Source organism: Erythrolamprus reginae, chromosome 9, assembly GCF_031021105.1.
Source record: "Erythrolamprus reginae isolate rEryReg1 chromosome 9, rEryReg1.hap1, whole genome shotgun sequence".
Lineage (NCBI taxonomy): Eukaryota > Metazoa > Chordata > Lepidosauria > Squamata > Dipsadidae > Erythrolamprus > Erythrolamprus reginae.
Genome location: NC_091958.1, coordinates 21,885,353 through 21,898,269, shown reverse-complemented (window position 1 = coordinate 21,898,269; position 12,917 = coordinate 21,885,353). Strand labels below are relative to the sequence as shown.

The window sequence follows — 12,917 nt, the reverse complement described above, 5'->3', positions numbered from 1 at the left end:
CATTTTAGTGTTTTGGAAGGAGATATTCACAGTGCAAAACCTACCTCTGATTTAAAGGAACAGTTTCAAGAACAGATCCACTATTACGTGTTAGAGCAATAATTATCCTTGGAAAGCACCTAAAAAATCCACATTTAGAATGCCTTTGGACACACCTATGCTTCTCAGATTTTTGCTGATAAGCTTTTCTCAGCCTTGACAACTTAAAAATGTGCAGACTGCAGAATTCTGGGGGTTGAAGTCTACGCATTTCCAAGTTGTTGTTCTGACCTAGGCTTCACCAAATCGTAAAACAAACTCCTTGTCCCAAAGACCCCCTTTTTATTTGGCTAATGTGAATTCTTTACATTCACATCCCTGCAAACAGTCTTTCAAGCATGAATTACAAATATAGGTCTTATCACTTCTCGGATATTGCCAGCTATTGCCAGGGCGATAGCTTCTTGACCCAACTCTGAACAAGGACATACTTGGCAAGGGGTCTCTCAGATAAGCTAAGCTTCATACAAATGAACTAATTGTCTCCTGCAAACACCACTCCCTTTTTGCTCCTCTTTATTCCCCATGGAGGGGGCCATTCAGCGCCCTCTTGTGCTTTTACTACTGAGTTGACCTCTGTTCCTTAATTATTCCCTTCTCCTGATACCTCTGTGCATGGGCATACTGGGAACAGGCTCCAGATGTTCTTCTGCTTTACTGATGTCTAACTCCAAAGACAGCTAATAACTGTCAGACTGCCCTGGCCTCATCTCTGCCTCCAATGCAGAGCTCTCATCAGAACCTTTCCCAGACACCAGGACTGGCCCATGTTCTTCCCCAACCTCCTCACTCTCCGAGTCTGCTATTCCTCCCCAACTTCCTCTGCTGTCCACTGGTGGCCACAACAGTGGTCAAGATTGAAAACCACCAGCCAGTTGGATAATGCTTGGTTCTCAAATTTGGGTAAAGCGAAAAAACCGAGTTCAGCCACCCTCATTATAGTGGGAATTTTGGTATGGGGGACCTGACCAGAAGGTCTGTGAGAATCTGGGTGAAACTTTTTAGAGATATGGTTATCCATGCAAGCAATAGTCCTCGAAATGCAAATCTTACAGGTAAAAGTGAACAGGTAGTTCTCAACTTACAATCGGTCACTTAATGCTGTGTTTCCCAACCTTGGCAACTTGAAGATATCTGGACTTCAACTCCCAGAATCCCCCAGCCAGCATTTGCTGGCTGGGGAATTCTAGGAGTTGAAGTCCAAATACCTTCAAGTTGCCAAGGTTGGGAAACACTGACTTAATGGATGTTTAAAGCTATAATGGACTGCCAAAAGGTACTTATAATCTGGTTCCAAAGTTCTGACGGTGGTCCAACCAGTGGTCACATGACTGCATAATGTGCATTTGGTAACTGGCCTGCACTTATAGCCATTTGTGGTCACACACACAGTGATTTTCAATGTTTTTTGCCCAAAACTGGTGTTTACTTCTGGTTTGGGGCAAAAATGCCCTGTAGTGACAATGGATTTACTTAATGACTATGGCATTCACTGAACAACTGCATAATCGCTCAACATCCACATAATTCACTTAATGATCATTGCAAAAAAAAGTCATAAAATTGGGTCGGTCATACAATGAGCCGCCTTACAACTGTCGTGATTTATAATCATAAGAAGCAAGATCCATTACAGTCGTAGGATGAGGACTCCCTGAAACATACTACAGATTGTACTATGAATAGAATAGAAAGGAATAGGAATAGAATAGAATAACAGAGCTGGAAAGGACCTTGGAGGTCTTCTAGTCCAACCCCCTGCTTAGGCAGGAAACCCTACACCGCTTCAGACAAACAGTTATCCAACATCTTCTTTCAAACTTCCAGTATTGGAGCATTCACAACCTCTGGAGACAAGCTGTTCCACTGATTAATTGTTCTTGCTGTCAGGAAATTTCTCCTTAGTTAGGTTGCTTCTCTACTTGATTAGTTTCCACCCATTGCGTCTTGTTCTACCCTCAGGTGTTTTGGGGAATAGCTTGTCTCCCTCTTCTTTGTAGCAACCCCTGAAATATTGGAACACTGCTGTCATGTCATCCCATGTCCTTTTCATCAGAATAGACATATCCAGTTCCAGCAATCATAATACAACTGTACTATATGAGACAACACTGGTTGCCTACATATACATAGACGACCTGCCTACATACACATTTTCCTATTGAAGAATCCCTGGTAAGCTTCTTGCTTTCAGAAACCTAAAGCACCTTTACAGATCAAGGTGTAGATCAAGAAGGGTGACTGAGAAGCATATGACATCACAAACCCAGGTTTGGCCACCTGCCCAGACCAATTTGACTCCACGTGCTAAGCCACAAAAATGTATGCCACCTTTGCATTTTACACATGTCAATCCAAGGAGAGACACCTGCAAACCACCGCTTTAAATATTGCTTGCTAAAAACAAACCTGCTGGTTTACACTTAGATAAGGGCACACAAGAACAAATCTTTTTTTCTAAAAATATATAGCATCTTAAAAAATGCTCACGCTCCCATCAAGAGTGGGGCTAGAGGGAAAGAGAGCAAAAAGAGAAAATTTGATTCATGTAGTACGACACGACTTTGGTTCAGAAGGAAAAAAAGTCCTTGCTTCTGAGTCCTTTGTGTGGGTTTGAGCCAATAAATCACGCACCGAGCTTGCTCTTTAAAAGAGTCCTTAAGGCAGTGTTTCCCAACTTTGGCAACTTGAAGATATTTGGACTTCAACTCCCAGAATTCCCCAGCCAGCGAATGCTGGCTGGGGAATTCTGGGAGTTGAAGTCCAAATATCTTCAAGTTGCCAAGGTTGGGAAACACTGCCTTAAGGTATGAAATATTTGGCTGTGGCAAGGAGCTCGGCTAACGTTGGATTACATTGGGTGACACATTTAGCAAAACTCATTTGGGAAAGTGCTTCTTTTCCCCGCTCGGTACCTTCAACATTTGCTCATCAAACTCTGCTTTTAATTTTAAAATGCTGCTCAACAATAATAATAATTTATAATAATTTATTAGATTTGTACACCGCCCCTCTCCGTAGACTCAGAGTTTTCATGAGCGATTCTTTTTCTTCCTGCTCGACTGTCCATCCGAAGCGAGCAATTCCCTACTTAGGAAAACTGCCTAAACGTGACCCAGTAATGTTGTGAATACATTTCACTGTCTCTGTCAAAAAATAATCATGATTTACAGAGTTAGTTTTAAGAAGGTTGATAAATAAGGTCGAACAAGAACTCTGCAATCCTATGAATCCTATGAATTAACTTAACTTAGTAACTTACCTATTAAATTAATTTACTATGGAATGATTCCCCCAGGAGATCAGGATCTAGAATAAGAGACTGTTAGGGGACCACAACATTCTTCAACTGCTAATGGGAAACTCTCCTCAATGCAATTAAAACAGAAACTTAAACACCTATCAGATCAGAAGCCACAGATTCCCACAAAATATCCAGCTCTATCCTAGCTCTACAACAGGGGCCTCCAGCCTTGGCAACTTTAAACCTGGCAGATTTCAACTCCCAGAATCCTGGAGAATATTGGGAATTGAAGTCCACCAGGCTTAAAGTTGCCAAGGTTGGAGACTCTCGCTCTATAACATTTCAAATGCACAAAAGTTCATGGCATCTCCAAACCTGGCAACTTATTGACTTGTTTTTTATTAAACTTGGTAACTTGTTGACTTGTCTCTAAACTTGAAGACTGGTTGACTTCAACCAACATGGCTGTCTGGGGAATTCTGGGAACTGAAGGTCACAAGCTTTAAAATTGCCAAGATCAGACACCCCTTTTTCAGAAAGGAGGCTGGAGCTAAGACCTGAGCATCAGACCACTCCAATTATCTTCTCTTGTGTCTTTGACACATTATGCAGAAATAGGCCAGGGAAGATTTTCCCCCCCATCATCACTTCCATGCAGAGGTGGGTTCCTTCCGGTTCTAACCAGTGGTTTTTAGAACCATTAATTAACTGGTGTTGACGTCACAGAATTGGTTCTGTCAGTGTCGGTCCGTGGGTGTTGCCATCTTGTTTTTGGCTTCTGCACATGTGCAAAAGCTAATTTTTGATTCTGTGCATGCGCAGAAGCCAGGTTTTCGGCACTGCGCATGCACGCCCGCAGGTGCAAAGCATTCACACACAGTGTGCAGCCACACAGCACACAATGGGTGTGCATGCACATGGCGTGGGATGAAGCCAGCCGGTGGTGAGGCAAGTGAAAACCTGCCCCTGCTTCTCATTCTTCCTGGCTTCTAGTTTAGATCTTCTTCAGGACTGACTCAATAGGATGAAGGAAATATAGGTGGGCCTCGACTTAGGGCCATTTGTTTAGCAACTGTTCAAAGTTACGGCAGCGCTGAGAAAATGGACTGACAATTGCAGTATTCTTGTGGTCATGTGATCACAATTTGGGTGCTTGGTAGATTTATGATGGTTACAGCATCCTGGGGTCATTTGATCAACATTTTAAGAACTTGCTAGCTGGCTTCCAACAAGCAAAAATTATGTGGGAAGACAGATTTTCTTAACAACTGTGGCAAAAAAAATATATTATAAAAAGAGGCATAAGTCACAGGATGACTTATTTAACAACTGATTGCTAGTTCTGCTTCCAATTATGGTTATTGAGGACTATCTGTACCGGTAACCCCTAAAGCTTCTTTTTAGGAGAGATTATAAGGTTCAGAATCAAATGCTTGTGAGATGAGCCTCGGCAGAATGGGCAAAGAGGTGGAAATAAGGGCACTTAATTTGGGAGGGAAGTCCCTCCTGCTAATACCAGTGGATTAATGGACTGTATTAGCTCAGTCCATTTCTTCTGGGCCATCTGACTTTAGAGATTCAGGCCCTTTCTTCATAGTCAAGTCAAAACAATCTCTAGTCATCCTCGAATTGGCAAAAAAATAAATCTATACTGGCACAAGATTATCATTCCTGCTCCTCTGCCCCATCACTTCCAATCATGACACTTTCTTGTAAGATAATGGCAAAGCCCAAGTGGTTTGACACATCTAGAGGCTGTCCTTGGATGGACCAGCATTTTAGCACTGGGTTGTAAAGACAAATTACGGTTGCCTCATTCATGGGCTGGAGACAAGTGCATGAAAAAAGCAGAAGTCCAATGGTACACTAGGAACTCTGTCTTTTTCTACTGTATGGCTCCCTGTAACCCCCATTGTGACTTTTCTGACAAACCAGAATAAATCTATGCCAGGTTTAAGTACTGGTGAGGAAAGCTTGACAGATATCAAACCAAAGTGCATTAACTCCAGTGCATGAAACCCAGAATTTCCCCAAAAATTTTACTAGCACACTCGGCATGGCTTATGCAGGACGCCCTGCATTTTCTTTCAACGTCATTCAGTGCAAATTGGGTGCTCTGGGGTGGAGCTCCATTTTCGCTACCCCACTGCATTCCCCCCCTCCGGTCCAGGCAGTAGCCCACCCCTGATGAAACCTCATTCTAAAACATCAGTGACTGGAGACAGCAGCATAAATCATAAATACTCTTTGCTGGTTATTAAGCAGCTAGTGCAATATTATAGCTATACTATTTGTTAGGCAAGCACATATTAAGACATTTGGATTACAAGAGAACAGATGCATTAGCTATCTTGGATCATGAAGGGCAGTTTGGAGATAGACAGACAGACAGACAGACAGATGTGTGTGTGTGTTTGTGTAGTTTTTGTATGTTCGGTCTTTTCCTGTGTAAGATCAAGAGTGTCTTTGCAATGTTTTGATGAGATCACACGTCATCTTCAGGCTGGTGTTTTGGGCTGCGTGTGCTATGAAAAAAATATTTATTATTATTTTATTATTATTATTTATTATTATTAATAATAAATAAATAAATAAATAAATTATTCGCAGCAGCGTGAAGCCCAAAACACTAGCCTGAAGATGACAAGTGTGATTTCATGGAAACACCGCAAAGACACTCTCGGTCTTACACAGGGAAAAGACTTGAACACACCAAAATGTACATATCTATACCCGTGAAAATCTACGAAAACACACACACACACACACACACAAACACATAAGTCAGTAAAATGAGGACTCAAATTATTGGGGGCAATATGCTTTCTCTCTGTAAACTGCTTAGAGAAGGCTGTAAAGCACTGTGAAGCGGTATATAAATCTAAATATATATATATCTTGGGCATATATAATGTATGTAGGTCTATATACATAATTGTACATATATACATATTGTCTTTCAGAACTGACAGCTGATCATTATTAAAATGCTGTTATAGAAAAATAAACACCTTCCCTATCTAAATATACGTTGGTCCCGAATGGAATGGGCAGTAGTCAAAATAGCTTACAGCTGAATAAGTTGTAAACATCCACACAACTATTACACAGGAATAAAGCTTGCAGACCAGGGGCGGATGCCTTAGTTACGCCTGACAAGCCATGCAGTGTGGTTTGCCAGTTTCTGATCATGCCATTGGGAAGAAACAGAAGATAGCAGCCTAAATGGGGAAGAATATAAATTGCAGAATGGTTGGCAGCTATCAGAAGCTATGCTAAAACTACACTACTCTTCTTTTGTATTTGAGCCATAAGACACTGCAAAAATTATTGGATTTCTTTATCAAAAACAAACAAACAAACAAAGAAACCTTGGACACAATTTACTGAAGGCTTTCTCTAAGTCAGTTTGGTTGAAGGGCATCTCTTGGGCATCACCAACCATTCAAGGTAAGGGTGTTGATGATGCTCCATCTCTTTGGTTTGTCACTTGAGGAAGGAGTTTCTAAAAGAGAAGCAATAGCCCAAGGGGGGTCAAACTCAAGGGCTACAGGCCAGATCTGACTCACGGGGTGCTTAAATCTGGCCCACCAGGCCACCCTAGAGATGGAGAAGGACCAGCCTGTGGTGCATCTGCCAGAGAAAACAGAGCTCAGGAGGGCTGTATGTAGCCCTCCCAAGCTCTGTTTTCATTGGCAGAGGTTTGCAGGAGGTTGTTGCAGTCAAAAATTGAGTTTTGCAGCCTGTTTTTGCTGGCAAAGCACTCGGGCTACCACAGGTGCCCCTGACATGGGTGAGGTCAAGCTAGCCACGTCCACCCTAGCCCCCATGAGGTCAAACATCACCCTGGGTGAAATTAAGTTTGACACCCCTGATTTACCCAGACAACTTCAACAAGGCTGGAGTTCTTCCAGTATTTGGAATTGTACACTGTTCAAAAAAAAATAAAGGGATCACTTAAACAAAACAATATAACTACAAGTAAATCAGACTTCTGTGAAATCAAACTGTCCACTTAGGAAGCAACACTGATTGACAATCAATTTCACATGCTGTTGTGCACATTCAACTTTGTACAGAACAAAGTATTCAATGAGGGTATTTCATTCATTCAGATCTGGGATGTGTTATTTGAGTGTTCCCTTTATTTTTTTGAGCAGTATATTTAAGTAACATTTAGGATAGGGTTTTCCCTTCTTCATTTTGGGTCATAATTCACAATATGAAAAGGGCACTTGACTGAAAGTTTTGGATTCAATTGAATCAATCTCCCGATGACACGTGACTTTGCTCAGATAAACAATCTGCACTATATCTTGATTAAGTTTCTATTTAAAAGCAATAGCAGAAGTCAGCCTGCTTTGTTCCTCCCCCATCGAGAATTTAAAACAAATACAAAGGTTTCTGCTTGGCATCCGACAGGAAACCAATTAGAAATTCTAATTCCATATTCCCCCTCCCCTCAACATCAAAACCTCTGTATTTCTCTGAAGTTACGATGTACTGTATGTGCTGTGCACCTTTCCCACATAATTAAATGGTGTTTCACAGAGCACAGATGCTGCAGTCGTAATAAATTACAGCAGTCAAATTATGCAGACACATTTGCAAAAAAAAAACACAGAATGCCCATAAAGAATGCCAATGTGCATATTGAAGAAGACAAAGCAACGTATTCGCAGATTGAAAATGTTAAGCCTCAATGGACTTCTTATTTACAAATCCTGCAGGAAAGGCTGCAAAAAAAGAATTGTTTCAAATATTCAGTTCCTTAGGTCTCAGCATTGATAATCTAAGTGAGACATTAGATCACACACAGCTTCTTTAGCTACTCAGGTCCAACCCCCCCCCCCCCAGTTAAAGCATGCTTGATTAAGAGACAGAAAATAAGAAAAAGTATCCCCCCCTCCCATGTTTCCAATGCTAGAATGTGATTCATTCAGTTTTAAAAAGATTAAAAATTCAAGGTGAATAAGGCTATCAGTGACTACTAGTCAATGGCCTGTGCATTGTATTTGGGTGAGGGGGTGGGTTTGCAGGGCTACCAAAGGGCCCCTCTCTGTTGTTGAAGATGCTTGCATCGACATGGCCACTAAAGGTCTCAGCGGTATAGGTGTGTGCTCAGAAATTCAAGGTGAGACCTCAAGCGGCTGAGCTTTTGAGGGATGTGGTCACCTTGATGCTCTGAGCTGCATCTTTGGATGGCTCAATGCCCTTCCAAACATTTTGCACAGACTTATTAGTTATTATGGCTAATGTCTATTTTTCTCCAGGAAGAGACTGTGGCCAAGCACAAATATGTGGCTAATATAGGGTCTTGCCCTTCTTACTGAGCCATGTGTCCAGCTAGATAACTGGATATATAATAAGACAGAATCCTACAGCAGGAAGCTGCCATAAGGGCTTCTGACTTCCTGCTACTGTAGTCCCAGTATCCAAATTTCAGCATCCCTGATAGATGTCTGTTATCCCCCGCCTGAACATACCCACGAGAAAGAAAGGCAGACCTCTGGTTTGAATCATCTTATCTTTGGTCTGGAACAGGGTTGGTCATGAAACCCAAGGCTGCAATCCTATGCACCCTTATATCTCCACACTTGTTCTGCGAGAGCATTTAATTTGCAGCAAACAGCCGTGGAATGTGATGCAGGAACAGCCAGAAATATGAGCCAGGGTGGCGCAGCAGGTAGAGTGCTGTACTGCAGGCCGCTGAAGCTGACTGTAGATCTGCAGGTCAGCGGTTCAAATCTCATCACCGGCTCAAGGTTGACTCAGCCTTCCATCCTTCCAAGGTGGGTAAAATGAGGACCCGGATTGTGGGGGCAATAGCCTATCTCTGTTAAAAAGTGCTATTGCTAACATGATGTAAGCCGCCCTGAGTCTAAGGAGAAGGGCGGCATAAAAATTGAATAAATAAATAAATAAAAGCAGATTGAGCTCTGGGTGAAGGATTGTAAAACTGGGCTTCAGAATGAGCAACCCATGACGGTGGGTGTTTCAGAAAAGAGAGCCCTGTCCCGGGAAAGAAGACAGGGTGAGAAAGAAACTCGTAATAATTCTTCTTTGATTTTCTTTCAGCATAAGATGGGACAAATAATAGTTAGGCTTTTAAGATTGTGTTATTCTGCCCTATAATAATAAAGTTAATTTCTGGTATGTCTACAGTATCTATTTCTTGACCTCTAACATCTCCTCTGGTATTGCACTCTTTTCCTAATATAGAAAATTTATCAACCAGAACTACCTTACTTCCAGTTGCTTAGCAATCCAACTTCTTAATGGTAATTTTTAGACTCCTTAAAACAAAACAAAAAAATGTACGGTTGACCCAAAGTTTTGTCTGTTAATGCCTAGAAATGTTCTGGAACTGATGTTAGATTTTCCAAGCCTGCTCCAAACCCCACCTCAACAACAGTATTAACTCATTACAGCTTGACCTAAGATCTTCAGGTTTTGTAACAATCAAACAAGAGAAGGGGAAAAAAAGAGGAAATGGGTATTATAAGAAATAATACAAGACTGGTAATACTTGCCAGTCATTACAACACATGTTTCTGAATAGTTGCATGTTCTTCCTCTCTGAAGGAAGCAGCTTCTCTTTCCCTCCCTCCCCTCCCCCAATTATAACTCTCAAAATATAAAATATAGACCATCTGTATTTAACCGGGAAACACGCACTTTTCGAAAATAATCATCTGGCGAGGTGAGTATAAATCACGAGCATCTCACAATTCAGTGACAGCAAGGGAGGGTTGGATTGGCAGAGGAAAAAATACCCGTGAGAACACTAGACAAGGTCTTATGGTCCAGACCAGCTTGAAAGAGAAAGAGAGAGAAGGCGGTGGGAATTTGAATAAAGTCAGAGGTTCCCAGATGTTGGAAAAATCTCAGTGATAACCTTTCAGGCACGAAGGTGCTGGGCCTTTGATGGAACAGAAGTACAAGCCCAAGATCTGTCAAACCGGAGCAAAACCAGATACGGATAAGACTGTTTCTACTCGCTTTGGAAGGGTTGGTTGAGATCATCTACACGGTTAGACAAATGTTGCAAAGAAAGAGCAGGCAGGCGGGCATGCAAAACAGGAAATCTTTTTTTTTTTTTTGCCCTTTCTTCAATCTTTGGGATGTTTTCCAAAGCAGTTCTGATCCAGGGTTTGCGATTGCCCCCACTTCTTTTCATTAAAAAAAAAATCTATTCCATTCATCTTCTTCATTCTCCAGATTTTCGATTCTCCAAGGACACCTGGAGATGTCCTTGAATTATGCAAATTCCAATAAGCTCGAATGAGCACCACCTGAGAAGGATGTGTTGCCTCTGCATGGTCCATCTAAACAAACTTTCATTTCTTTCCTTTTGGGGGGGAGAGAGGAAGGTACAGTAGATTGGAGTCTGAAAAGGCTATTTTTAGGGAGGAAGTGAAAATGGGTTGTGACCTCACAAGCACTGGGCCAATCTTGGAGGAGGCATTCTATGACTCTCTTCCTCCCCCAGATCAGGTTTTTTTTTTAAAAATTTGGAAGATTATTTAATTTAAGGATAAATTAATGAGGATAACTTTTGCCAGAAACTTGCATTTCAACTCACCTGGGCAATGTATGCCTAGAGCATCTCCAGTGCAGAAAAAGGCTTATGCAATGGGACCTTTCTTGAAATCCCCCACCACCATAACCTCTGTGGGGGGAGGCAGAAAGGCTAACTGTTTCCACGTTAGGGTAAAATTTATTTTCCTCCAAAGAGGCAGCAGGCAGCTGATTTTGGCCTCCGCCAACAATTCTAAACAGCCCGGATTAGGCATTTCAAGAAATCAGACATTTAATCGGATTGCGCTCAGGAATGGCAGGTGGAGGAGCTGGCAAAAGGAAGAGGTCTCTGGCAGGTTAATTATGGGGCAAGTCAAAGGGCCCCTTCTCCACCTCTTGGAAAAAAAATGCAAACCCTCTCCAATAGGGAAGCAAAAACCTCAACTACTGGGAATCATAGCATGACTCAATGAGTTGAATTGCCTCGATGTACAATACACTCAACTAGCCTAGTTGGTGGGATTTCTGAGTGGTTTCCCATTCAAGCAGTTAACCAGACCAAGCACAGCTTAAGTTTCCAAGGGGACATAGGGGCTGCCCACCTTAAGCTCCCTGCAGGTTAACTATGGGGCAAGTCAAAGGGCCCTTCTCGACCTCTTTGAAAAAAATGACACCCCCCCAAAAAGGAAAGCAAAGACCTCATCTACTGGGAATCAAGCTTGACTTCAATGAGTTGAATTGCCTCGATGTACAATACACTCGACTAGCCTGGTTGGTGGGATTTCTGAGTGGTCTCCCATTCAAGGTCTAATCAGACCAAGCACAGCTTAAGTTTCCAAGGGGTCACAGGGGCTGCCACCGTGGAGCCATTCTTCGGCACAGTTGCCATCCGGAGGGCGATTTGCCCCTTAAATAAAAACTGGGAGGGGAGGGGGTCTGTCATACTCCCGCGTCCCTCGATCCTCTCCAAGGGGCGCTCCTGCCCTTTCCCCGTCCACGGAAGGCAGGCGCCCGCTTCCCCGCCCGGGGGGAGCTCCCGAGAGACCCGAGCCAAGCCCGGTTCAGATGAAATGGATCCAAGCGCCGCCGCCGTCGGGTTCCGGGCCGCCGTCGGGCCTCTGCCTGCCCCGCAGCTTGTAGTTGTGGCCGTCGTTGTTGTCCCAATATTCGGTGTCGGCCACGCGGTAGCGCACGGCGAACTCGAGCAGCGTGGTGCCGGCGCCCACGGGCAGGTGGAAGGCGAAGCGGTCGGTGCGGGCGTCTTGGGCGGCGCCGGGCGGCGGCAGGTAAGCGGCGGGCACCTCGTTGCAACTGGCCCAGCGGTTGAGCGTGTAGCGCACCGAGACGCTCTTCTCGTAAGCCAGGTTGAGGACGCGCACGGCGCCGCGCAGCCCGGCCGCCTCGGGACGCACCCACTCCAGCTTCACTTTGTGCTGCCGCACACGATCCACGAAGCCCGGGCCGGCGCCGGGCTGGGGCGGGAAGAGGGGCTCCAGCACGGGAGCCGGAGGCCCGAACAGCACCGGCTCCAGCTCGCCCAGCGCGGGCGGCTTGCGCGTCTTGAAGAGGTCGGCGCCGCGCGGGGGAAGAGGCGAGGCGGGCAGGGGCGCGGGCGGCGGCGGCACCCGGGGCACGTCGGCTTGGCAGAAGTGGCGCACGGCGGTCAGCTCCAGCCCCAGCGAGTCGGCGAAGCGCACCGTCTTGCGCCGCGAGGGGCTCTGCTGCTGCAAAGCCGGCCGGAGCCCCCGGTCGCCCGGGGTGGGTAAAGACTTGGCGCGGCGGCGGAGGGTCGGGCTGGGCGGCACCGGGGGGAGCGTGGGCTCTCGGCCGCGGGTGGGCGGCGGCGGGGAGGCCAGGGGCGGCGAAGGGGAGCGGAGTGGAGGAGGCGGCGGCGGCGGCGAGCGGGCGGCCTCGGCTTCGCGGGTGACCGGCGGCGACGGGGGCGAAGGCAGCGGGTCCACCGCCTCCTCGACCTCCGGGCTGCAGCCGCCCTTGCATTGCTCGGCCAGGCTGCCGTAAAGGCAGGCGCTGCAGCTGAAGTTCCGCGGGAGGTAGAGGCGCGGAGGCGGCGTGGGCACCGAGGCGTGCAGGGAGCCGGCCTTCTCCATCCTTG

General features: G+C 45.1%; 1 protein-coding gene across 1 annotated transcript; it reads right to left on the bottom strand.

Moving 5' to 3' along the window:
* Nucleotides 1-11,865: 11,865 nt before the first annotated feature.
* Nucleotides 11,866-12,912, bottom strand: LOC139172529 (protein phosphatase 1 regulatory subunit 3E-like). The gene has a single exon (XM_070761678.1). The coding sequence runs from the start codon at nt 12,910-12,912 to the stop codon at nt 11,866-11,868; it is 1,047 nt and encodes a 348-aa protein (XP_070617779.1).
* Between the last annotated feature and the right edge of the window lie 5 nt (nt 12,913-12,917).